At 44.5% G+C, this 26,823-nt stretch overlaps 2 protein-coding genes across 9 annotated transcripts in view; one reads left to right on the forward strand and one right to left on the reverse strand.

Annotated features, from left to right (window-relative positions):
* The window catches only part of Papln (papilin, proteoglycan like sulfated glycoprotein), a 31,049-nt gene extending 29,963 nt beyond the window's left edge, over positions 1-1,086 (forward strand). For both annotated transcript variants that reach the window (XM_036206346.1, XM_036206347.1), the window contains one exon: positions 519-1,086. In XM_036206346.1, coding sequence (XP_036062239.1) covers positions 519-694 — 176 coding nt within the window. In that variant the 3' untranslated portion in view covers positions 695-1,086. The remainder of the gene's footprint in view (positions 1-518) is intronic.
* Positions 1,087-3,030: 1,944 nt separating this feature from the next.
* Numb (NUMB endocytic adaptor protein) overlaps positions 3,031-26,823 on the reverse strand; it is a 104,844-nt gene continuing 81,051 nt past the window's right edge. For 4 of the 7 annotated variants that reach the window (XM_036205857.1, XM_036205859.1, XM_036205855.1 and 1 more), the window contains 6 exons: positions 18,864-18,938; positions 16,306-16,446; positions 12,671-12,875; positions 10,560-10,853; positions 8,624-8,773; positions 3,031-5,083 (listed from right to left, as the gene is read on the reverse strand). In XM_036205857.1, the coding sequence (XP_036061750.1) occupies positions 4,368-5,083; positions 8,624-8,773; positions 10,560-10,853; positions 12,671-12,875; positions 16,306-16,446; positions 18,864-18,938 (1,581 nt within the window). In that variant the 3' untranslated portion in view covers positions 3,031-4,367. Of the gene's footprint in view, positions 5,084-5,933; positions 6,081-8,623; positions 8,774-10,559; positions 10,854-12,670; positions 12,876-16,305; positions 16,447-18,863; positions 18,939-26,823 lie in introns of all 7 variants that reach the window. The other 3 variants (XM_036205860.1, XM_036205858.1, XM_036205861.1) reach the window with 2 other exon arrangements.

A 26,823-nucleotide genomic window follows, 5' to 3' on the forward strand; every position in this document is an offset into this window, starting at 1 on the left:
GAGGCTGCAGAGAAGAGGGGGGAACTGGGATGAGGCCGTGGAGTGAACCCCAGTTACAAGAACTCTTAGGAAGGTTGAGGGGGCACACGGGCTATGCTTTCAGGGCAGCCCTAGAGTTATAGGTGGAAACCAGACAAGATGGGGTAGGAGGCAGAGGTAAGATGGGAAGGCTGGAGGACCTAGCAGCACCAGGGAGCAGGACTTCCAGCTTCTTAGGACTCACTCTACCTGTCCTTCCTCTCAATCCGGGCCAACACAGCTGTCACAAGGCTCTTCAGCTCTGGACCGTCAGGGCAGGAGTTACCTTGGAAGAGCCATTTGATGGTCCAGTCAGCAGGTGGGAATCTGGGAAAGGTTGTGTGTGCACTGGGTGGAGGCCACAGACAAGAATCACAGGAGGACCACCAGTGAGGTTGGCAAGGGGTGGAAGGCATGGCCTTCTTGCTGATCGAGTATGGACCAGGTGAGAACCTGCAGCAAGAAAGCTGCTCAGCCCTCTCTCTCCCGCTGTCCTGCAGGATCAGCTGCTCAGTCCAGGAACCTGGGCAGGGAGTGCATCGACCAGCCGGAGCTGGCCAACTGTGCCTTGATCCTGAAGGCCCAGCTCTGTGGCAATGAGTACTACTCCAGTTTCTGCTGTGCCAGCTGCTCTCGCTTCCAGCCAAACGCTCAGCCTGTCGGGCAGCAGGGATGAAGGCCAGCTCTGGCGCCAGTTCCGGACAGTTTGCTGGGGAGAATGGATGGTAAGACACGGCTTGCAGAGGGAGTCACCTTTCAGATACCGGCCCTCTCAGAAACCCAGGGCTAAGCCCCAGCAGCTGCCAATGCCAGCCTCCCCCTTTAGTGCTCAGCAGGGGCTGCCCGATGTGACCTCAGGCTGCCACGAAGAGGAATCTGCCCATACAGAACTGCTACTTTACACCGTCTCTCTAGTTTCTGCTGCGTCGAGGATCCTTTATCTGAAATGTGTGGGACCAAAGTGCTTTAAACTTTTAAATTTTTGCAGACTTTACTAATTGAGCATCCCTAATCTAAAATTCTGAAATGCTCTGAAGCTGGAAACACCCAAGTGCCAGGTCAGCCTTCAAAAATGTCTGAAAGTATGTTTGATTTTTGAGTGAGGGATGCTCAGTTGTACAGAGGATCCACTCAGCACACCGCAGAGCAAGCTGGGTGGGGAGGTCTGACTGTAGGGGAGTGCTAACTGCTTGGTCACAGGTATGCTGTGCTAGAACCCAGTCACTGGTCAGAGGGTGGCTGTCAATCAGGCCTTTTCATCTCCCTAGGGAGCGGCACAGCTGGCATCAACACCCTCACTGTGTGGAGTTCACACTGATGCTTGGGAGAGTCCTCAGCTGGGCAGAACACAACCATAAGGCCTCAGTGTAGGGTTGTGGGATGGAGAAACCAGATAGCGCTGTAATCTGGGTGTGAAGGAACTGGGAAAGAACTGCACTGCAGACATTGGCCTTGAAGCTCTCCAGGGTTGCCCCGCAAAGCGGGCTAGGAAGGTTCACGTGCTTCCCCCTCCTGTACACAGTTCACTGGCCTGCTCTGAGCAGCCAAGAGGAGCCATGGTTCCTTCAGTGGGAATCTGTGGATCAGAATATTTGTTGCTAGAGAAAAATCAGAACTATGCTGATAACAGCAGCTGGGGGCAGGCGAGATGGCTCAGTGGTAAGGTACTTAACTGCCAAGCCTGATGACTGGAGTTTGTTCCCTGGAACCTACTGGTGGAAGGCAGAACTGACTCGGGCAAGTTCTCTGACTGCTAGGTTGGTGCGTGTGCACGTGTGTGTACATACACACACACAAAACTGGGAATGGTGGTGTGTGCATGCCTATGACCCCAATGCTTGAGAGGCTGAAGCAGGAATGTCCCAAGTGTAAGCCAGCATGGGCCATAGAGTGAAATCCTGTCTCAAAGTAAACAACCCCAAACCCACAAAATCCAGTATTAGCAGGATGAGGGGGTGCAAAGTCACAACTGGGGAAGTGGTTTTAGTAGTCTGAGATGTAGGAAGGGATCCTTCATCTTTTAGAACCTCCGATTTCTTAATAATAATGCTCAAGGAAGAGGCCTGCAAGAATGAGCTTCCAAGGCTTTCCCACTTTCATTCTAGGATTCTCCTAGAAGACTATCTAGTGCCAAAGGTAACCATGGGGCCAAAGCTTCATGTATAAGTGATGTCTCAGGCCATCTAGCTCAACAAAGAGAGAGGCGGAGCTGAGGAACACCCGGGTGTCAGCTGTCGGCAGGTACAAGTAGGGGGTTGAGAAGTGAGTGGTAAACTACGCTAGTCCAGGGGTGCTATACAGAGCATAACAAACCAAAAACAAAACCAAAAACAATCTCCTCAAAATCTAAAGTACAACTTGGTGTTCTCCCCACTGAAATCCTGATTCATTGGCCTGGTGAATAGAATAGGCTGGGTATTATAGGTGGTTGTGTGTGTGTGGGGGGGTGGGTGGGTGGGAGTGCTGGGGGATCTTTTTTTTTCTTTTTTTTTTTGTTTTTTGAGAGACAGAGTTTCTCCATGTCCTGGAACTCGCTCTGTAGACCAGGATGGCCTCAAACTCACAGAGATGCGCCTGGCTCTGCCTCCTGGCACGCTGGGGGATCTTAACGCCTGCTGAGCACACATTTCTGAGCTTCACCTCAGGGATTCCAGTAGACAGCTAAGGCTGAGAAGCAGCGCTCTGTCAGGCGGTGGTGGTGCACCCTTTAACACCAGCACTTGAGAGGCAAAGGCAGGTGGATCTGTGAGTTCGAAGCCAGCCAGGGCCACAGTGAGACCCTGTCTCTATGCATACAGCACCACTCCACCCCTGGGGCTAAGAGTCTCCGGCTTTTGGGTGTCATCCCAGCTGGTGCTGCAGATCAGACTTTGGGCATCAGAGTCACAGGTGCACCCATGACGTTTTAAGGCTATACTAGTCCCAAACTAGAAATGGGCAGTAGAGAGAGAAATAAAAAAACAGAACTGTAAACTCATTTGCAAATAAGAACAGCCCCCCATGGGCAAAAGCTTCTACCACGAACATTTATTTTTGTTAAAGCAGATTATAAATTCTCATCAGTACAAATATATATATATATATGTATATAGAACTTCCATTTGATTGTAAGGCCAACGTTCAAAAGTACAAATGAGATGGGGTCTCAGGGTGTTACCCGAGGTCAAGTAGCTGCAACTGGCATGGGATGTTCTGTTCTTGACGGGAGGAAGGGAACTGACATACAGAGCAGATAAATCCAGAATCCTCGTCCTACAAGCTTATGGGAACAAAACGTCAAGGGTAACCCATTCAGACCCCACTACACACCTACAACAGCCTGCGTTCCCTTCTGGATAGGATGATGTCACTGTCACCTTGAAGACAAAGGATTAACAGGAGGCAATTGCAATGGTACATAAACGATAATACACATTCTCTAGAGTGTAGATTGATTCCATTAAAATAATGACATTAGAATTTCACCATAGGTTTAAAACAGGACAACACTGCTTTCAATTTATTTAAAACTACAACCTAGTGACTGTACTGGTCATCAGGATGATTGTTGTTGCTATGCACTAGTTACGATAAATGATCACAGACAAGCCAGGGCTCCTGCCTACATTTCCCAACCCTCCCTCTTTACTTCAATAGGCATCAATGATAAATCAATCTTATGTACAATTTCTTACAACTAACCCGCTCACTTTTGGCAAGATTACTTACAACTCATACAACTTTTTAATATTGAGAACTATTTAAAATATTCTAGGTGCATAAAAATAAAGATTTGGCTTTTTTGATATATATATATATATTTATAATATTTATCCTGTTACTCAAAATGGAAGCTCAGCTTTATCCCCAGTCCACAGCTCTGCTGGGCAGCTGCTGATGTGCTCTCTGTGAACCCAGCAGGCCATGGCCTGCCTTGCTTCCCAGCCTGCATAAGCCACACTGTTCTCTATAGAGCTAAGACAGACCAGTCCTGGGAAGAATGAGTGACTGGCTTGAAAAATAAAGGGAGAGATTGTTTTGCTTACTGTTACATTTTATATTCCAGTATATGTGCTTTGAATACAGATTCTTCTTCAGATACTTCTGCCTCTCTATTGCCAGAGACTTGTAAGGGTATGGGAGAGGCCGCAAGGCAACATTTCCTTGATTTCTCCAGTTTAGCTGAGGGTGGTACACTCCCGAGTGCTTCCCTCACGCTGTGGACACCGCCCTCACTGGACTCTGTGCTTGGACTTGCTCCTTGGGACTTTGGGATTAGTGAAGTGTACTCATCAGGAAGGCACAGTCCCCTTCGCTCCTCTGCCCCCTGTCCTTGCCTAAGTACAGAAAAGACACGTCACAGAGATTGTCTAAAGTTCTATTTCAAACGTCTTCTGCAAGTCGCTGGAGAAAGGGTTGGTGGGGGAGGGGTTAGTGCGCTGCTTGGACTTGCTTTCTAGTGCGGCCCACTGGGCTTCGAAAGGATCCACAGGGCAGGCGCCTGCAGGGACCTCTGCGTGCCTGCTTCCTGAGGCCAGCCTGCCATCGTCTACGCCGTTGAAAGCTGCAGAACCATTGAGGTGCTGAGCAGGAGGCTTGAAGAAGGGACTGGGGGTAGACCTGCTCGTCTCATACTGAGGGAATGTCTGCTGCTTGGCCAGGCTGGGGGACTGCTGGGGATGAGCAGCCTGAGGATGGCCCGCAGTGCCAAACACGTTAGCTACCATCTGGGACGGGGTGATGCCCACTACAGGCACGTTAGAGGCTGCATAGGGCATCCCATTGGCCACAGGGTAGGGCTGGGCAGGGACAAAGGCTGGCTGCAGGGGCGGGACCACACCCACGGGCACAGGCTGAGAGGCGAGGAATGCATTTCCTTGGAAAGGTGCTGCTGGTGGGGCAGTGGCTGAAGGTGCAGGAGGCTGAAGAGCTGGCTGCAGAGCGGCAGCTGAGGGCTGGGGCTGCTGGACCCGGACGCTCTTTGATACTTCTTCTAACCAACGGTCAGCCTCAGAGGGAGTTCGTCTATGACCAGCCTGGAAGAGACCTGGAGAGGCAGCATCAGAAGACTGACCCCACTCAGTCCCTAGAACCACAAGATGGAGAAAGAGAGGGAGGAAGAGAGTTAGAGACCGTTCTCACTTGGTAACCTCGATGATGGGAATGATCCTACAATGTGCACCGTGCCCACATGATGGGGCATGTGGTTCTGGTAGAGGCACTGAGGTGTCACCAGCCAAGGGGCTCTGTTTTGGTGGGACAAGCAGAGCCTGTCAGAATATGCTATTATCTTAAGGCATACTGAGGCTGTTCAGCTATGGCTCAAACGCCCTGAACCAAGGCAGGTGACTGGTGTCAAAAACCTATCATGTTGCCATGGTGCATCCACAGTAGAGAAATTGGCTTATGATACTCTGCTGGGTCAAAGAGCTGGGCACACTGGTGCACACCCGCGTTCCCAGAACAATGAGTTTGAGGCAGTGGACCAAGAGTTTAGGGTTACATAGCAAGACTCTTGTCTCAAAACCCCAGAAACAGAAATAATTAAAAAGAAAAAACACATAAAGCCAGGACTGGTAGTGCACACACCTTTAATCCCAGCACTCAGGAGGCAGAGGCAGGCAGGTCTCCGAGTTCGAGGCCAGCCTGTTCTACAGAGTGAGTTCTAGCCAGTTATATAGTGAGACCCTGCCTCAAAATACCCCAGAAAAGCTAGTAAATGTGTGTGTGTGACCGCGTGCGCACGCGAACCCTACAGTAGCCAGGTTCTACAGTCCTGAGAACCTCCCATCTAGTCCTTTTGTTCCCAGCTTTAGAGCCTGTTTTCACAGCCTCTTCTGTATGGGAAGGAATGTATTTTTAGAGTCCTCACTCAGGTAACTGGCCGATTTTAGAACCTGCTCCCAGAATCCACTTCACATCTGTGGCCACCTTACCCGGATGTACAGCTGCAATTTCCTTGTTAGCAGCATCACGGGCATGGGCCCAAGGGTTGGTTTCACGCACAGGCATTGCTACGGGTGCTAGAGCAGTACTGGCTGGCTCAGCAGTAAGCACAGGGAAGGCTGAGTCAGTGCCATTAGCTACAATGGGAGCAGACAACATTGATGGAGTTAATGCATGCAGGGTGTCCAAGCTACCCACGGAGGTGGGTCAGTCAGGCAATGTACAACACTGGTGGGACAGACAAGGCAGAGCAGCTGATGCTGGGATGATCATGCTATCCTACAGCGATACACACACCTTTGACAGAGAAGAGAGTGTATCAAATGGCTGTTCTATGAAAATATCTATATGAGAGAAGAAATGAAGACTAATACAATTTCAAATTGAGTTGAACAAGACTATTCATGTAACTAGGCTTTGGATTAATTAAGTAGATAAAGCACATTTCATTCTTCTATACTTTTCCAAAAGGTCAAATCAGGCCAACAATATTTTATATACATCACCAAATTTAATTCTCTTCAAAGTCCCATAACTCTGGAATTGGGAAATAAACAGATGCCTAAAACCCTATATAATAATCTTTATCTATACCTTTGTACCTGGGATAAATTTAATTTGTAAGCTAGACACACTGAGATTGTAATTGTAAGAACATAATGTAATAAATTTACTTAAAGCTTATGAATTCTTTATTCCTGGAATTTTCTATTTAATATTTTGAGATAGTAGTTAACCACAGGCAACTGAAACCATGAATAAGAGGTGTACTATAGTATGTCTATACAACAGATGACAGATCAAATGGTATGTTTTCATTTATTTTAATACATTTGTCATTTACTACAAAATTAAGTTTTTATCTTTAAGTCTTTGCTTAATATTTCTTTCTTTTTCTTTTTTTTCCCCGAGACAGGATTTCTCTGTGTAGTTTTGGTGTTTGTCCTGGATCTTGCTCTGTAGACCAGGCTGGCCTTGAACTCAGAGATCCGCCTGGCTCTGCCTCCCGAGTGCTGGGATTAAAGGCGTGCGCCACCACCGCCCCATGTAATATTTATAATATCCCAAATGCTGACTTTTCTTCCCTCATTTCCTTTTACTCAAAGCTCCTAACCCTTGTTTCTTTTACTCCTTCATCTGTTTCTAGTCTGTGTTCCAGTTCTCCTTCATACGCAGCATGGAGCAGACAAGTGCCTTCCCCTGCCCTAGGACAAACTCTGCTTCTTTAGGACTGGAAAACCACACTTAGGGTGATAGTATTGTTTACCTGGGGCTGAACAAACAAACAAAAAAACCCACCTTAGCCATAGACTGGAAGCCCTTTAAAGACAAAGGATTATGTTCTTTCTGTTCAGGCTTTAGACCTAGTACTCTGTAAGCAGTCAGGGCCAGTGGGATGTAATTGGTTCTGGGAAGATCTGAGTTTAAACCTAAGCTGTACAGTTTTGGCAACTTACTTAGTCTCTTTGAGCCTCATTTTCCTTTTCTTTCTTTTTTTGAGACAGGGTTTCTTCATGTAGTCCTGGCTGTCCTGGAACTTGCTTTGTAGGCCAGTGGTCACAGAGATCCGCCTGCCTCTGCCTCCTGAGTGCTGGGATTAAAGGCATGCGCCACCACCCAGCCATTTTTGTTATTTGTAATGCCTACCTCAAAGAGCTATTTGAGGCTTAAATGATAACAAGTGAGGATTTTCCACTGTGGCAGGCACTGTTGAGTGCTCAATAGACCAAGCTTATTTTTTCTAGTACTATGAATGTCTGTCAGATGGAAAGAAAATCTATGATATAAAGCACACATGATGACAGGCATTTTGCTTCAAAAGAGAGAGAGATCAAGACCTAGACCTAGAACAAAGGCGTATGGCAGCTTCTTCCAGGGGAATGGCATTGTCCTGCAGGGCAGCCCTTTCTCTGCAATCTCAAAAGAAATGGGAATAGGCAATCACTGGAGCTTTACTTCGGAAGTCACTGATTTAAGTTTACATAAATTCTTTGTTGACCTATGGTGAGAACTTCATTTAGCATCAGGGGGCTCTAACCTTGCAGTATAACGAACTCTGTTGTCACAAAGGCCAATTTCAGATACCGTTACAGACCTAAAATGAACCAGTGAGCCAGAAAAAAGTTTCTACGTTACAAGCCTCTCAGTAGAGAGGAGGCAGGTCCAGGTCTCCTCAACTTTAACACCACTGACATTTTGGAATGGGTAACTCTTTGCTGTGGGTGCTGTCCTGCACTTTGAAGAATCTTTGGCAGGATTTCTGATGCTGTAATTAACATTCCCTTCCAAAATGTCTCCATACAATGAATGCCAAATTTTTCCTGAGAGGGCACAATTGTCCCTGGTGGGGAATCACTATGCTATAAGGCACAGAACCCAAACCAACCCTGAGAGCTGCTGGTTTTGTAAAGCTGGCTGGCTGCTCTGACCCTTAAGTCAAGAGGCAAATAAAGTGTGGACTGTGGTTATAGAAGCTCTTACTAGGAGATGAAAGACAGATGTCTGTGTGCTAAGTAATGAGGAGACAATTCAGGAGACAGGCAGGGGAACAAAGCCCCAGGGTGGGCTGGGCAGCAGGAAGATGAGGATAAGGGCAAGCTCAGGATGCCAACTTCCGCTCACAAGCAGCACGCTAACAGGATTAGTTTGAAAGAGAACAAATGAGGTCGAGGTTACCAACCTTGTGAGACAGGAGACTGCGGTGCTACCAGTGTCACTGGTTTGGTCATTGGGGCCGAGGAAAAGGGGTCCTCAGAGGGTGTGCTGAAGGCACTGGTGATCTGTGAACACAGGGAGCTGATGCTCTCTGCCTCTCCCTCTACCTCTGGCACTGCAAGGCAAAGAAAATAGTTCTAGAAAACGAAGAGCCCTGAGACATGGCAGAATGGTGTAAGCAGCCCTTTTCACTTTGTCTCTCTCCCCTGCAGAAGGACACGTCTCAACACTCAGGCTAGACAATGGGCTTCAGAAAATTAACTGATGAACACTTCGGTTTTCAGATGGGGAAGCAGAAAGCACCAGTGTCTCATGCACCAAGACAGAGTGCCTTTTTCTGCAAATCTCTACATTTCTTTATTTCTCCTTGGGAATTTAGGGTGTTTTTGCTGTTGTTTCGTTTTTTTTGCTTGTTTGTTTGGAAGATCTCTGCAATCTATTTGCCTTTCAACCAGTTCCTAGAAGCCATGACCCAATCAAGTTCTAGAGCTGTCAAGCAATTTTACCAAAAAAAAACAAAAAACAAAAAAACCAACAGAAAACCAAAACCAAAACCAACAAGTTAAGGCTGGATGCAAAGCTCCCCTGAATCACCCAGGACATGTCAACACTCTCCTTTTCTTAAAGTTCTAGTACATGAACTACGGGATCAAAGAGAAGTAAAATGAAATGCAGGGCACTAAAGGCTCTCCTGAATACTAATTCTGGAAAGCCAAGCAGGAAGAAGATTGCTTTCACCCAGAGTGTGGGTCCAAGCAAGTGTGAGATCCTGTGTGTGGGGACAACAAGACTCTGAGGACACTTCCTTATCACTGAGCAAATAAATGATGTGTACTGAACCTTTTGTTCATCTGTGAAAAGAGAAAGACTTGTATGCCTCATCTGCCCCAGAGAGTGCAATGCAGCACGTGAAGCATCTGGAGTTTGTTCTGAAGGTGCTGGAGGCTGAGAAGATTGCCTAGCACCAACTACCTCCAACTGTTCTTAAGCCTAGTTTTATTTGGCCACAGATCTTACCTCCCTGTACTTTTTTTGGTTTTTTTGAGACAGGGTTTCTCTGTGTAGTTTTGGAGCCTTTCCTGGAACTCACTCTGTAGCCCAGGCTGGCCTCAAACTCACAAAGATCCGCCTGGCTCTGCCTCCCGAGTGCTGGGATTAAAGGTGTGCACCACCGCCTGGTTTTACCTCTCTATACTTTCACACACTGTCAGGAGTGCCTATTGAGCCAAAGCTCCTCACGTTCATTATGGAGATGGCGTGACACGTATCAGAAAGAAGTATCCAGAAAGAAATAATTGGGCTGGAAAAGCACCACCCAGATCCAACATTTTGGCTCTAGACTATATGGTAAGGGTAGATCTCACAGGCTGCCTCTGCTCAGCAGAGGACACACAGTGATGGATGAATGTGAGCAGCCTCCTGCTTCTGCTCAAAGTGGACCACCTGAGATTTGTAGAAGAGAGCCATTTAGAGCTGCTTCCCCGTGAAGCCAACCTCCCACAAGCCAAGGGACACTTACTCATTTCTTCTGTTCCTTTGACAGTGGTACTATTAACCTGTAAATGTTTCTAAAGCCTCTTTAGTTTTCCCGGGTCCTATGTAGCACAGTAAGAATGGGAATTTGGAGCACCTGATATTTGGAAACAGGCTGGCTGAGAGAGAGAGTACATCTACACCAGCACAAACCAGACCTGTGGCTCAAGCTCGAATTCCAACATGGCTCTGTCAATTACTCGTGGAAGAGAAGTTAACTATTCCTGGGCCCTAAGCTTGCTCTCATGTGAACTGATACACAATATAACTAACAGCTTCAGAGAGACAGGACTGACTTAGTGTTTTCACTAAGTGAAACTTTGTGTTGTCACTGAAGGTGATGGCACTCCAGAGGTAGAGCATATTACCTGCATTTTTTATTGGGAAATCAGTCTTCCTCTGCATAGTGGAAGGCAACTCATTGATGCGTAGGGATAGTTGGCGTTTAAAGGGTGACATCTTCTGGCTAAGAGCAGGAAATCCCCGGAAGGAGCCTTGGCGAGCAAGCTGTTCAATTGGTGCATGCCGGCGTGGGATGGCATGAGGATTGTTCATCTCCAGAGAGGCAGTGGTATCCGAAGTGGGAGAGGTGGGAGAGGATGGGGATGGAGCAGTGTTGCCAGGGGCTACTGATGGACCAACAACTGCCGTATCTGTTTCTGCTTAAGAAAACCAAAGAAAAAGACCTTAGACCTCAGCAGCGACCTCCAAGTCTTCCGAGTTCACAGAGGCCTCTTGCTCTTTAACTCCCCCACTCCCCATATCTTATAGAGGACAGGCTGGGAATGGTTCAGACTCTTACACTCTGACAGATGGAGGTCTAGCAACACCTGCTTGTCTTATCTTCCATTAAGACTGAACAGACAGGGCTGGAGACAGGATCAGGGGTTAAGAGCACTGGCTGCTCTTCCAGAGGGCCCAGGTTCAATTTCCAGCAACCACATGATGGCTCACAATCATCAATAACTTTATTCCCGTGGGATCAGATGCCCTCTTCTGGTGTGTAAACATACAAGCAGACAAAATACCTACACTCATAAAATAAGTAAATAATCTTAAAAAGAGGTTAAAAAAGACTAACAGACATAAAATAACCCGGCTCCAATGGAGTTCTTGTGCAAGGTCTTTGAAAGAATAATGGTTTGAGGACCAGAGAGATGATACAGTAGTTAAAGAGTATTTGCTGCTCTTCCAGAGGGCACAGGTTCAATTCCCAGCACCCACATGGCAGCTCACAGGGGATGCAGACACTCTTCTGATCTTCACAGGTACTTGCACTTACATATGCATGTACAAATGTTAAAAAAAAAAAAAGAACGGTGGGTCATCTGGATGGTAAAATCCTGTGCCAGAGCACGTGTTCTGGCACAGGACACAGAGATCAAGTCAGAACTGTGCTGGCCAGCCTTCCCAGCACAAGATGCTACGTCGGCTGCTGGAGAGAACTCCATGCACAGTGCTACTCAGCAGTGGATCCTGCAAGCAGCAAGCGTGTGCCCATTAGTGCGCCAGCATGAGGTCTATGGGGGGGCTTCATGTCTGTACTGGAAGTACAACCTGTGGTGAGAGGCTAAGGAGGCAGCTCAGCAAGTGCAGAGCTTTCTGTGCAACTCTGATGACTGGGTCCACGTAAATGCTGCCTGGGCATGGCGGTCCATGTGAGATTCCAGCACTTGAGGAGACGCGGTTGAACCGAGACCTTGTTTTAATGAGTAAAGTGGAAGGGACTAGAGAGATGGCCCAGAGGTTAAGAACACCACTGGCTGCTCTCCCAGAGGTCCTGAGTTCAACTCCCAGCAACCTCATGGTGGTTCACAGTGTCCTCTTCTGGTCCACAGGCATGCATGCAGGCAAAACACTCTCTACATAATAAATAAATCTTAAAACAAACAAAAAGTAGCACTACTGAAGAAGACTTGATGTTAGCTCTGGGCTTCTGCATACTCTCTCACACACGAGCATTCATACAAAAGTAAAAACATCAACACTTAAGCGCCCAGAATGGGCACAGTATCATCATTAACCCTCCGCCAGGATCACAGCCAGTCTTTAAACCCTTGTACTTCGTCCTCCAAGACGGTAGGTCTTTGATGGTATTTGTGTCTCACAGAAACAAACACATCAGAATTAAATCTGTTCCAGGAGGCAGGGAGCAAGGGGTATTTCTCTGCAGCTTCTTCAACTGCTCTTCACCTTCCCCAGAGGAGCTTACTATAATGGAAAGAATATGGTTTTTAAGTGACTTGAAAGAAAGCACCTTCTTACATTGCTAAGAGATCTCTCTCTGAGTGTATGGTGTAGGTGGGGGATAAGGACTGATAAAAATAGAACCCATACTAGGAATACTCTACCCATGGGCTAGATTTGCAATCCCAAGGGTTCTTTTTGTCTGTAGGAAACTTGTCTCTCATAGTTTCAAGTATAAACCTGTTGGGAAAATCTGCATTAAATAAGCACACCACAGCAGAACACACTGTACCTTTCTTGGCATCTTGCAACTGTTTCAAGATCTCTTCTCTTTCTGCTTGTTCAGTGGCAGTTGTGACTCGGAAGGACCCTTCTCTTGTAAAGGTGGTTCTACTGGCATCAAAAGTAGCAGTGACTCCACACTCCTTCTCCCGTTTCTGTTTCCGCTCTAGACAGGCTGCAAAAGCACAGCCCACGGCATGGCTCAGTCTTTCCCCCTGCAGAGAGCAGGTTTTGAAAGCTCTATGAGAGTCCCAGCACCAACATCGACATACACATAAAGCTGCCGCAAATTCCAGTTTAAAATTAACATGCAAAATGAATTGTCTTTGGACTCAAGCCTCCAATTTCCCTTTAATTTTTAATTGTGTGCGCGCGTGCATGTGTGCGTGCACACGCATGTGAATACAATTTGTACCCTCAGAGACCAGAGGTGTTGGATTCCCCTAGAGCTGAAGTTTCAGGAGATTGTGAGATACTTGCACAGTGGGTGCTGGGGACAGAACTTGGAGGTTCTCTTCTCACTACTGAGCGGTCCCCCAACCCTCCAGTTGCTCTGTAAAGGGAAACAGCAGGAACACTTGCCAGACATTCCTAAGAAACCACTGGAGAGGCAGGAATTTCAGGAGCTGACTACAGTGCCAACATATGGGGGTGGGGTGGGGGTTACAAACTTCAAACTCCCCACTGAAAGGGACTCCGGTAAAGGAGCGCTTGCTTTGTCTCCTTTTTCTCAAGGAGGCAGCCCTAAGCTTTCCCTCATGCCTTCCCTAGAGTCTAGCTCTCTCACTCACCATTGTACCTCCCGACCACACACAGGCAAAAGTACAAACATGTTTTCATCTATGCCCTCCTTAGAAATGGAACTGAGGGGTTGGGATTTAGCTCAGTTGTAGAGTGCTTGCCTAGCAAGCGCAAGGCCCTGGGTTTGGGCCTCAGCTCCAGAAACAAACAAACAAACAAATAACAACAAAAAAGAAATGGAACTGTGTGGCAAGAGAATGAAGTTATATAAACCAATCATTATTTTAAGGATACATTCAATTACCCAGAGTCAAGTTACCAACCCAATAGATTACTTTTTGTCAAGGCTACTGTATTTTAAACCAAAGCTACTGTATTTTAAATCATGTCCCTACTATAGAATAAAAAAGTTAGGTGCTGGTAGAATAACTGCTGCTATCATTCACAGTGAGAAGAGTCCTCTGGTAACAGAGGGTGTAGTGGTCTCAGACTCGTACTGTGTGGCAGCTGTGAACAAGTCAGTCCACTGGACCTTACATGCTATGGTAAGGAACAACTGTGCACCTCTGGCTGCCCGTGTGACAACTGGCAGACTTATTCTAACTCTAGGAAGACGGTGAAGGTCGGGTGTTAAATCATGAAAGGGGAGCAGAACTGGGGTGCGTGCGGACCCAGGTTCTTAGAGCCACAAGCATCCAAGCATAGCTGTTATAAGGACAGAGATGATCTCTCCTCCCATCTCCTCTACATGCTTACTTTTTATGGTCTTTAAGAACTTAATACTTTTCAGGCTGGGCGCCAGTGGCGCACACCTTTAATGCCGACACTCAGGAGGCAGAAGCAGGCGGATCTCTGTGAGTTTGAGCCCAGCCTCGTCAATAGAGTTCCAGGACAACCAGGACCGTTACACAGAAAAACCTTGTCTGGAAACCCTCCCCCAAATCAAAACAAAAAACCCAACCAACCAAACAAAAACTCAGAGATGAGAGGATCGTCCTCAGGTACATAGCAAGTTTCAGGCAAGCCTAGCTACATAAGACTATCAAGGGGGCTGGAGAGATGGCTCAGAGGTTAAGGCACTAACTGCTCTTCCAGAGGTCCTGAGTTCAATTCCCAGCAACCACATGGTGGCTCACAACCATCTGTAATGAGATCTGGTGCCCTCTTCTGTATACATAATAAATAAATAAATCTTTAAAAAAAACAGATTATCAAAATAAATAATTTAAAAAAAAAAGAAAAATCACTCCAGAAATTATACATTTAATGTTACATGAAGAAGATTATTATCATAAAAGACTAGTCTTTCATTTTAGGATTTTTGTTTTTTTGAGACAGGGTCTCACTCTGTAACTCTGGCTGTCCTGGAACTCATTCTGTAGACCAGGCTGGCCTTGAACTCACAGAGGTCCTCCTGCCTCCCAAATGCTGGGATTAAAAGCGTGCACCCCCATGCCTGCTTCATGTTCTCATTTTGGTTATTTAAAGGAAAGATGAAATTATGCCCATTCTATTTTCCCAGCTCTCTTTCTCCCTAGATAGTCTGCTTTCAACTTAATTCCCCTGCCTCTGCATCTCAGTGCTAGGATTTCAGGTACAGCTTTGGACCTTTTTTCCTGGCTGGCCTAGAACTTACTATGTGGATCAGGCTGGCCTTCACAGTAAGTGACACCCCACCTCTGTCTCAAGAGTGCTGGGATTACAGGTGTGTGGCGTCACAATTGGTCTTCTGGGTTGAATGACAATGACCCCCACAGGTTCACATATTTGTTGAATACTTGGCCCTCAGTAGGTTGAACTGTTTGGGAAGGATTAGGAGGTGTGACCATATTGGAGGCGGAGTGTCACTTGGCTTTGAGGTTTCAAAAGACCTGGGCCATTTACAATGCTGTCTTTGCCTTTGGCTCTCAGGGGCTCTGCCATCGGGGACTCCAACCCTCTGAAACCAGAAACTGACTTACAGCTTTCTTCTTATAATTTGCCTTGGCTTTCTGTTTTGTTTTTGTTTTTCGAGACAGGGTTTCTCTGTTAGCATTTAGGCATCTGTACTGGCCTGCCCTTGGGGTCCTGACAGATACCTCCTCAGCTGCAGCCACTGGGCACATTTGCTACTTTCCCTGATAAAAGGCGGGCCTTGCCCAATCCTGTCTCTTTCTCTTCCTTTGCTCGTATCCCCAGGGACTGGTCTTTGCCCCCTTCCCTCCTCCCCTCAATAAACCTCTCATGGGCCCTGTTGCATGGTGTGATTCCTTTCCACTGTTTTTAGAATGCATTATTCTCTGTGTAGCCTTGGCTGTCCTGAAACTTGCTCTCCAGACTAGGCTGGCATTGAACTCAGAGATCCACTGCCTCCCAAGTACTGGGATTAAAGGTATTTAACACTGTCCAGACACAAAGTCTATTTTTTTAATTAATTATTTTTATGTTTATTGGTGCTTTGTCTGCATGTATGTTTGTAATCCACAGTCCATGCTTGGTACCCACAGAAGCCAGAAGAGGACACCAGATCACTGGGTCTGACTCTTAGATGGCTGTGAGCCATCTGAGTGCTGAGAATTAAACCAGGTCCTCTGGAAGAGCAGCCAGTGTTCTTAACCACTGAACCATCTCTCCAGCTTCCAAACTCTATTCTAAAACAAAAAAATCTGTAAGCCCTTTACTGATGAAAAGCTCCAACTAAAGTTTAGTAACTATGGTAACGTATTTTCCTGCTCCACCCCATTCTTTGTTTTCTTCCTTTCTTTGTGGTGCTGGGGAATGAACCAGGGTACCAGCCAATGGGCTCACCAGGGCATCTCTGCTTCCCTTTAATGACTCTGGGCATTACGTATAGTGGCATTGCTTGGCTGAGCAGCCAGCAGCTCAGCTAGAACCTCAGGACGGCATGTGTCATGTTGGACTTACCGTGTCCTTGACCGCCATGAAGCAGTGGCAGATCCAGCGCCGAGTAGTGCCGTCCCGACAAATGTAAGAAAAGGCTCTGTCAAAGTTCCTGTCTGGGGCACAGAAAGAGACCTTCTCTATGGTCTGGTCAACGATGAGGTCCTAGAGAATGGAAGCACAGAGCAAGAGAAGGCTTATGAAGTTATCTGCTCTTCTTGAAGCATCACAGGTTCATTTAGCAGAATCCCTACATTGGTTGCAACTGGGCTCTGCAATAGCTGTATCCAGTAGCTGGAATAGAGTTTGACGAGGAAGCATCCCTTTGCTCAGATGGTCCCCGACCTCATCTGCGTGTTCTAAAGAGCTCATGTGTCAGCTGGCCCTAGCTTGGAGCTCTTTCACACTAACTGCCATACACACCTCATGCACGAACACATACATAAACCAATGTTACAGCCTCTTGGTTTATTGCAAATGTAGCAAAAACATGATAGTGTTCTATACTTTCTCTTTTTTCAACCAGTAACTGCATCTCCATCCAGTGGATTTTTTTCACTTCAAGTACTGTATTTTTTAGATGTACAATTTTCTCTTCCAGCCCTAGGATTTTTGCTGCTTCTTCCTAATTCCTGAGATTTTCAGATTGTTTACTGACTAGCAGCATCTTTCACATCTCCCAGTGCAGCTGTAAGGCCTGCTTTACGAGTCTTGTCTGCTGCTCCTAACACCTACATTATTTCGGGAATTGGCCTCTGCTTTCTCTGAGAGAAGGATATTGTCTGTTTCTCTGAATGCTAGAGATTCATGCATCACCACCACGTTAGTTTCTTGCTCAAAGAAAGGTTAGGAACCTGAAGTTCAGGCTTCTTTTTGTTGTTGTTGTTTTTTGAGGCAGGGATTCTCTGGGTAGGTTTGGAGCCTGTCCTGGAACTCACTCTAGCCCAGGCTGGCCTCGAACTCATAGAGATCGCCTGCCTCTGCCCCTTGAATGCTGCTGGAATTAAAGGATTAAAGTTTAGAGTTCTATATCATATTAATTTGTGCAGATCATGGCATGGCCTTGTCACAAGCACTAATTCTGACACTGTATTAGTCTCTGACAATAGGTAAAACGGGTCCAATGGTTCACCTGTTACAGTATTCATAGTGGCTCACAACTACAATCCCAGCACTTAGGAGGCTAGTGCAAGAGAACTGAAGCAAAGTCAAGGAAAACTGGGTTGGTGCACAGTGAATTCCAGACTGGGCAATGGGCTCTCTATGAGCTAAATAGAGAGACCTCGTCTCTGCTGACCCAACCCAACCTATCCACCAGTTGCTATTATCAATGTGGGAAGAATGAAATTCATAAAGCAGGTGCTACAAACAGCTACCAAGGGGCAATATCCACTTCCAACAATAGTGAAAAACAAGTACATACCCACAAGTATGGCAGCACAAACCTGCAACCCCAGCTCTTGGGAGACTGAGACAGAGGGATTGTTAGATCAAAGACAGCAAGACCCATTTTCAAACAGAAATGCCATCCAAAACATGAATTAAAATTATACAAGTTTTAAAAGATACTTTAAAATTATACAAGTTTTAAAAGATACTTAAAAATTGTGTTAACGGGGTTGGGGATTTAGCTCAGTGGTAGCTAAATCCTTAGCAAGCAAGAGGCCCAAGTTCGGTTCTCAGCTGGGGGATGGGGAGTGTTAAAATTTAAGGCTATTAATATCTTGAACTTAAAAAAGGTCAAAGATCTGAAATGCAGCTGTATTAAGCCACTTAAAAATTACCAGACATGGCTAGGTGTGGTGGCGCACGCCTTTAATTCTAGCACTGGGAGGCAGAGGCAGGTGGACCTCTATGAGTTTGAGGCCAGCCTGGTCGAGAGAGAGTTCCAGGACAGCCAGGACTACAGAGAAACCTTGTCTTGAAAAACAAAACAAACAAACAGAAAAATGGGATAAATTGTTCATCAAACCTGTTCTTTGTCTGCCCAGCTTTATCCACTTACAAATTAAGTTCTGGTTAAAAATATTTCCTGACTTTAGGTCAAGAAAATTTAGTAATGATTAAATGTCCTTACGTATCATAAGCACTTAGGGTCACTTTCTATGAAATACAAAATGCTTAGAATATTGTTTGAATCCTAAATAAATTCTCACCTCTAATGGTTAAAATTTCACTTCAATTGAGTTTCGTTGGCTAATTCATTTATCACTTTCTAAAACGTGTTTCTGAAGGAACAAGGGTAAATTGAAGATGTGGCCTGTCATCTAAAAATTACAGTAGAAGATATATCACCTTATATACTCATGAATCTGAAAAAATTAAACATAGAACAAAAATAGAACACCTATCTTAGCATTAAACAACTAACGCTTGGTCGTGTAGAACAGAATGATGAGAGTTTCGTTTTGTTTTGTTTTTTTTTCATAAAGTGAGTGAGTTACTAAACGAGTTTCCTGGACACTGAAACAGTATCTCAGCAGACTGTACTTTAGACACGTGGCAGGATATTACAGAGCCAGTATAGCTGATGGCAGTTTATCAGCAGAGATTAGAAGTTGAACCCACAAGCCAGCCCTTACCTTGGTCTTCTCATCCACAACCCTGAGTCCATCGGCTGACACCCACAGAACCGCCTTCACTGCTTTCTTCCCCGTCTTTAAGAGATGAGGGGAGGGGAAGGGAGACACATACATACGTAATATTAGAAGGAAAACAAAACTCATCTTCCACAGAAAACACTGATTGGGGAGAGAAAGTCCAAGTTCAGGAAGGATGCCCTAAGCCAGAGAACTCAACCAAACTGCAGCAACACTCAGGAAAACACAAGCCAAAGCTATTACTTCAGAAACAACACAACACAATAAGATGAACTATAAGGGAGAAGGGACAGACAGAACTAAATCGAAGATAACACATTCTCAAAGGGCAAAGAATTTACAACTAGACCCCTCACCCATTAAAAAAACAGTTGAGAAAACTAAGAGTCAGATAAGTATTAACTACATAAGGAGTTACACCACAAGAACTTCTACAGGGTTAGTGTAGAGAGTAACAGATATATCTGAATCATTATGCCGACCATTCCACTATCCTCTGAAAACATGTGTGACCCTTGGTCACCTGAAATTTTCATGTTAAAAATGACAAGAAACCTTCATTACTCTGTGAACAATCTTCAAAAACTGTTATTTATTTATTTATTTATTTATTTTTGGTTTTTTGAGACCAGGTTTCCCTGTGTAGCTTTCCGCCTTTCCTGGAACTCACTCTGTAGCCCAGACTGGCCTCAAACTCAGAGATCCGCCTGCCTCTGCCTCCCGAGTCCTGGGATTAAAGATGTGTGCCACCACCCAGCTGCTTAGTTTTTTTTTTTTTTTAATATTTATTTATGTACATTGATGTTTTGATTGTGTCTACATCTGCACTGAAAAAGAGGGCATCAGATCCCATGGGACTACAGTTACAGATGGTTGTGAACAGTCATGTGGGAGCTGGGAATTGAACTCTGGACTTCTAGAAGAACAGCTAATTGCTGAGTCATCACTCCCAGTAAGCTCCTGAGCACTGATATGAAAGGCATACAACACGCCTGACATAAGACTTTATCTTAAAAGAAAAACAAGGGCTAGAGAGATAGATGGCTAGTGGTTAAGATCACTTACTTTTAGGACTGAAATTCAGTTCCCACCCCTCAGGTCAAGTGGCCCACAAGCACCGGTAACTACTTTCAGCAGACCCAGGACACAACCCCTCTTCTAGTCTCTGAGGACATGGCAAGTAGGCAGGCACACAACCAACAATGAACAAATAAATGGTGACTGACTTTAGATAAAGAAGATTAGCTTTTAAAATCTGGGCAGGTCCTGTTCAACCAGTTGATAAAGAGAGTCTACCTTGCTTGAGTTTCCAGCCTGCCAGGTTCAAACCTAAGACTTGCCACATGCATGAACTCATGAGCTAACTCCTCAAATCATCTATCTCACATGTACATGCATGTGCCCTAAAGTACATGTGCAGCCATGTTCACCTATCAGATGGGCTTTTCTGGAGGACCCAATAGTGAAGTGGAAGTTAGATTAGAATGAGCTGAGAAATAAATAAAAGGTAAGAAGAGTCTATGAATATTGAACACACTCTTTAAGCCTGGTCTGCAGAGAAGCTCTCCATCTCAAACAACAACAGGCTTTCCTATAAGGTTAGATGTGGCGCTGCACGCTTGTGTTGTAGTCAGAAGCACTAAGAGGTTAAGGCTGGAGTCATACACAGCAAAACTATGCATAAAAAAGCTTTTCCATAAAAAGGAGTTACATACAGGGAAAGGAGGTAGGCAGAGGACATAAGGATGTCTATAAAACTGTGAAAAACTAGCATGCATTTGCAAACTACTCTAGAAACACAAAACAAGCCTGAATTCAGTGCTACTATTTACAAGCTAAGCAAGAGATAGAATTTCTGTTTCTTCATGTGTAACATATATGTTTATATGTTTAAAAAGACTGGAGATTATATACAGTACCTGGAATTTTTGGAAAGTAAAAAGGCAATATGGCAGCCTGCCACTTATTATTTATCGCTACTGTTCATTTTCTTAAGTAGTGCTTTCAGCTTCGATAAGGGAAGGACATTAGTTCTTCCCTTTTTATGTTCAAAGAACTGGCTAAATATCTGCTGTGGGGAATAGAGAAGGTGGCTATCCAATGACATAAAAGGCTGCTAAATGGTATAGAAAGTCCTAAGTATGTTCATTTACAGATTTATCACTCATCACGCTCGCTATACTACTCTATAAACTGTAGTATCAGCATTTGCAGCAACAGATAGGTCAAGGTTAGCCAACTGAAGGTGCAGAAAATGAGTCATTTTAGAATCGGTCTCTGTTAAATTCCTACAATATTCAGAAATGTTCTGAAATTCACTCTTGGCTCAAACTTATGATTATAGAAACATTTGTTTTTCATTTGTGCCTTCATAAAAAGTTTTATGTTATAATAATGGATTGTATTACGTATAATCGAATAGATTCTGGAAGATGCATACTAAGACAGAGTTGTGATTATGGGAAAGAGATCTGTAGGATAGAAGAGGGAATGGGGATTGGTAGCAGTGGGAGGGAAGTACAGGAGGCTGGGGAAAGAGTAACCAGAACGCATTATATACCTGAAGTTGTCAAAGAACAAAGCCTATTACTAAAAAAGGCAATTCTGAATAAACTCACAATGTAGTACTTACTTTGTGATAGAATGCCCCCTCCAAAAGGTGCATACTTTAGACACTAATAAGACTGTGGTAGTGATGATGTACACATGAGAAATGTGAGAACTGTTCATTATTGCTGCTACAACCCATCTGGCTGGGTCATCGCTTCAAGGTTACAGGTGGAATTCCTACTGGCTAATGCTCATGTCAAGAAGAGTTTCATGGGGTTGGGGATTTAGCTCAGTGGTAGAGCGCTTGCCTAGCAAGCGCAAGGCCCTGGGTTTGGTCCTCAAGCTCTTTCACATGAAAGAGTACTATTTTTCAAAGAAAGAAGATGGACCTAACACAGAATTGCAGTGACAGAATTGAGAGAAATCTGGACAGAGGGATCAAGTTAACCTGTGACTAGCGAAAAGCATAACCTTCAATAAATCACTTTCTAAATATCCACCTTGGAATTAAGAAATTAGGATCTGCTTTACATTTCTTTTATTATGAGTAAATCTTTTAAATTTAATTTCTCTCTCTTTTAGATTTTGAGACAAAGTTTTACTGTATAGTCTAGGCTTGCCTGGAACTCTGTTCATCTATACCCATATGGCTAGTAACCAGGCTCTGGCACTGAAGAAAAACCCAACAGGCAGGGAGTCAATTATAGACAACTAAAGCCACTGTGGGAAACCTGCTACAATTAAGAGAATCACACATTTTGTAATTTTTGTTTGTCTGTTTTGGAGCCAGGGTCTTGCTACCCTTGAACTCTCTATGTAGTACCTGGCCTTGAACCTGTGATTCTCCTGCCTTAACCTCCTGGGATTACAGGAGTGTGCTACTATGTATGCCCAGTGTATGGCGTGTTGGGACTGAACCTCATGCATGTTAGTCAAGCACTGTGCCAAGTAAGCTACACTCTACCTTTAGAGTGATTAAGCAGAAAAAACTTCTTAAAATAAATTGAGGGAGCTGGAGAGATGGCTCAAAGGTTAAGAGCACTGGCTGCTCTTCTAGAGGACCTGAGTTCAATTCCCAGCAACCACATGGTGGCTCACAACCATCTATGAGACTTGGTGCCCTCTTCTGGTGTGTAGAATAATGTATACTTGATAAATACATCTTTAAAAAATAAATAAATAAAGCGCAAGGCCCTGGGTTTGATCCTCAGCTCCAAATAAATAAATAAATAAACAAAAAATAAATAAAATAAGTTGAAAACCAATGAACACAACAGGCTGGCAATTGTCTTCCTAGATTAGAGGAGCCTTGCATTTTACATACTGATGCTAAGCTGGAAGAAATGAGATACATTTATAGGAATGAGTTTTTAAACGGTTTAAATCAGGGACTGGCACTTTCTCTGTGAAGGGCCAACTAGCAAATACTTTGGGAACTGTCATCCATATAATCTGCATGGCAATTACTCAACTGTCATCGTAGCATAAAAGCAGCCAAAGACAACATGTGAACAAATGGGCATGGTCTTGTTCCAATAAAACTTGAGTTTTCAAAGACAATATGGTGAGCTATGCTCTGAAGGTTTTTCTAGAATGCAGTCATTAACTGAGTCTTTGGAAAGAGCAATTATTCATTATTCAGCACCCCCATATTTATACCCTGTCCAATATTTTAGACTGACTCACATCTTAGGTTCTGTCTACACCTACAATTCCATGATTCCCAGGATCACTAATGAGGTAAGAACACACACTACCATAAACAGAATTGATATTCAGAGACAAGATAATTTGGGAGCACATGACAGCTAATAAGAAGGGTAAGCAGATGTTCTCAAGGAAGTCAAAGTAAGGAAATGTCATGGAGCCAGGGAAGCAGATGTGGCACAGCTGTGCCGTTCCCAGAAGCAGCACTTCCACCCACAGATAACTCAGTCCCCAGAGGAATAATGACACACGAGCCAGGTAATCATGAGGCAGTGTGCTTTGTAAGAAATAAAGAAGAGCAGGGAGGAGGTGGCGCACGCCTCTGATCCCAGCACTCAGGAAGCAGAGGCAGGTGGATCTCTGTGAGTCTGAGGCCAGCCTGGTCTACAGAGTGAGTTCCAGGACAGGCTCCAAAGCTACACAGAGAAACTCTGTCTTGAAAAACTAAACTAGAATAAATAAATAAAAAAGAAAGAAAGAGAACATTTTCCCCCACAGGGAACTTAGATTCAGTTGTTGTTTTAAATTTTATTTAAAATTTGAGGAAAAAAGACTGTGTCTGTAACTCAGTATTTGAATTTCTGAGAATGACATACTGAACAAATATATGCATATTCTCCAGAGCAATAAAGGGAGGAAAACACAACTCCCTTCAGATTTGAGGTTGGCTCTAAGTCTAATGGCTGCTTCATTAAAAGTTCCCGTTCTTTTCTAACTTCATTAGCCAAAACTCAGTTGGAAATCTCAGCCTAGGTGTTATCTCCAGAAAGCCTTCATCATACTTCCTCATGTTTAAATTTCTGTCCTGCTCTAGCAGCATTTGTTACTGGTGAACAATTTGGCAGTATTTCATTAGCACTGACTGATTCTTTGTATTACAGAGTGAACTTGAGAGTATATATTTCACTTATTCATCTACTAAACTCGAATATTGTAGAGTAGAAACGAAAGACCACATAGCACTCTAGGTACTGGGTTGTGCCACAAACCACGTGAAGATCCGTGTCCTCCGAGAGCTTATGTTACAGTGACAGAAACACAAACAAGTCAGTATGGAATGACAGTAAGACAATAAGAAAGTAGAGCTGGGAAAGAAAAAGGGAGCATATGTAGAGACGATGGGGTGGGATTTTAGAGTTGTAAATGAATGCCTCATTTAGACGAGACTTTTTTTTAAATTCTATCTTTTTTTTTTTAAAGATTTATTTATTTATATGTACACAGTGTTCTGCCTACATGCATCCCTGCAGGCCAGAAGAGGGCACCAGATCTCATTACAGGTGGTTGTGAGCCACCATGTGGTTTCTGGGAATTGAACTCAGGGCCGCTGGAAGAACAGCTAGTGCTCTTAATCTCTGAGCCATCTCTCCAGGCCCAGACAAGACTTTTGAGCAAAAAAAGAGATGGGGAAGTGGGTCATGCATATATGTGTCTGGATGGTATGTGTTCCATATTATTTAGTAAATACAAAGGCCCTGACACAGGAGCATTCCTGGTGTCTTTTTTTTTGAGCTGAGAATCGAACCCAGGGCTTTGCACTTGCTAGGCAAGTGCTCTACCACTGAGCTAAATCCCCAACCCTCCTGGTGTCTTTTAAAGAATTAATAAAGAGGGTAGGATGAGATGAGAGGAACAAGGATGGAAGGAATCTGTACAATGACCTACAAGTTCCTAAAGATTCTTTGGTGGAGTCATTTTGCTGAGGTAGGTATAAACCACAAAGCTTCTAAGTGCTTGGGGCAGAATTAAACACAAGTGGCTCCAAAATCTGTCTTTGATCCTATGCGATATACCATTTCTATAATAGAAATACTAGTACAAAGTTCAGAATCCTTGCCATAACACAGCACTGGGTGACATCATCTAGGGAGAGTCGCATATAGAGAAATATCCAAAACTAAGAAGTATTTAGCAGAGGGTGAACAATGTTTCAAGGCGAGCCAGACGGTCAAATGCTGGTAATAGTCCGGGATCAGGGTGGTAGGGTCACTGCAATAACACGAAAGACTTGAAAGGAACAGCTTTAGTGGAGCGCCAGAGGCCAAGGCAGTGGCGGTTATGAACACAATCAACAAAAGACAGGACAGCAGATCTGAAGACACCAAGGAGCTTCTCTAAAGATGTGTTTATCTTTAGGACATTCCACTGAAGAAAAGACCACTGAGGAGAGGGATTGCAGTAAGAGCTGAAATAGTAAGAAACTAATGGAAGCTGGGCAGAGGCTAGAGGATGCTGAGAGGCCAGCTCTCCCTACCTGGAGAATCCCTGTCTTCAAACCAGACCAAACAAAAGGAGAGAAACAAGAGCATATGGGCAGAGAATACAGGCAGGCAGGTGGATGTGACCTCGGGCTGTGACCAGAACCTCACTTGAACAAATGCTCTTCTACAGTTACAAACCTCATCCTTCTAGGTCAGTTTCATCTTCTCAGTGAAACAAGAGGCAAACTGAAAAAACAGAGCAAGAAATTCTTGGGGCAGGAGAGGTGGCTTAGCAGTTAAGAGCACTGGCTGTTCTTTCAGAGGACCCAGGTTCAATTCTCAGCACCCACATGATAGATCACAACTGTCTAAGTGATCTGACACACACCTACTTGCAGGAAAAACACCAATGCATACAAAATTAATTAAATAAATAAATTCTGAAAGAGTTTTGTTGTTGTTGTTGTTGTTGTTTTTGAGACAGGATCTTATATCTGTGTCTTGGAACTCCCTCTGTAGACCAGGCTGGCCTCAAACTCACAGAGATCCACCTGCCTCTGCCTCCCAAGTGCTGGGAAATTCTGAAAGTTTAAGGAAAAAAGAAGTATAAAAGTCACCTAAACCAAGAGAGTAATTGTGCTATGAAAATCAAGCTATCTTATTCATCTTTGCCTAAGGATAGATAGCACATTCTCTAACATGTTTTTTATACTAATGCTGACTTGAGAACAACTGAGATGCTATGAATATATAGTACGTATAAGAAGATTGGCTTCTGAAAATTAACAATTTACCCCCTTAAATCTAGAAAAGGTCAGTGACTAAGACCTTTAAAAGACTAAGTGCTCACGCATAAGAAAAAAAGGACACAAAGGTGACTGTGAAAGCCTTGTGGTTACTGGTTACTTCTTGTTCGTTCCTCCTTCCTTTACAAGGATTTGTCCTAATATACTTTCCTCTGTGGTGTGTGTGTGTGTGTGTGTGTGTGTGTGTGTGTGTGTGTGTGTGTGTGTATAGAGCGGCCAGAAGACAGCTTCAGGTGTCCTCCTCAGAAACACTGTCTGCTTCCTTTGAGACAAGGTCTAGCACTCACAGATTAGGCCAGACCATCTGTCTGGCCAGTGAGCCCCAGGCATCCTGTCTCTGCCTCTTCAGCACTGGGATTACCAATGTGTGTGTGCTATCACACCTGGCCCAACGTTTTCACCTGGGTGCTAGGTTCACACTCAGATTCTGGGCTTGCTTTCCTACACTAGCTTCCCAGTATGTGATATGTACTTTCAAAGGGAAAAAGGAAGCAAATCCTAAAAATTATCTAAGGAGAAACTGAAGAATATCAAATTAATGTAAGGAAGAGTTCAGGAATTTAAAAAGCAGTAAGGAAGAAAAGGCCCCAGAGGTTGGGGAGATATAGCTCATGGCTAACTTACAACTAACTTGCACAAATCAATATTCTTAGTAATTTTAAGGTCAGAAATAAATGA

Source organism: Onychomys torridus, chromosome 14 (genome assembly GCF_903995425.1).
Source record: "Onychomys torridus chromosome 14, mOncTor1.1, whole genome shotgun sequence".
NCBI lineage: Eukaryota > Metazoa > Chordata > Mammalia > Rodentia > Cricetidae > Onychomys > Onychomys torridus.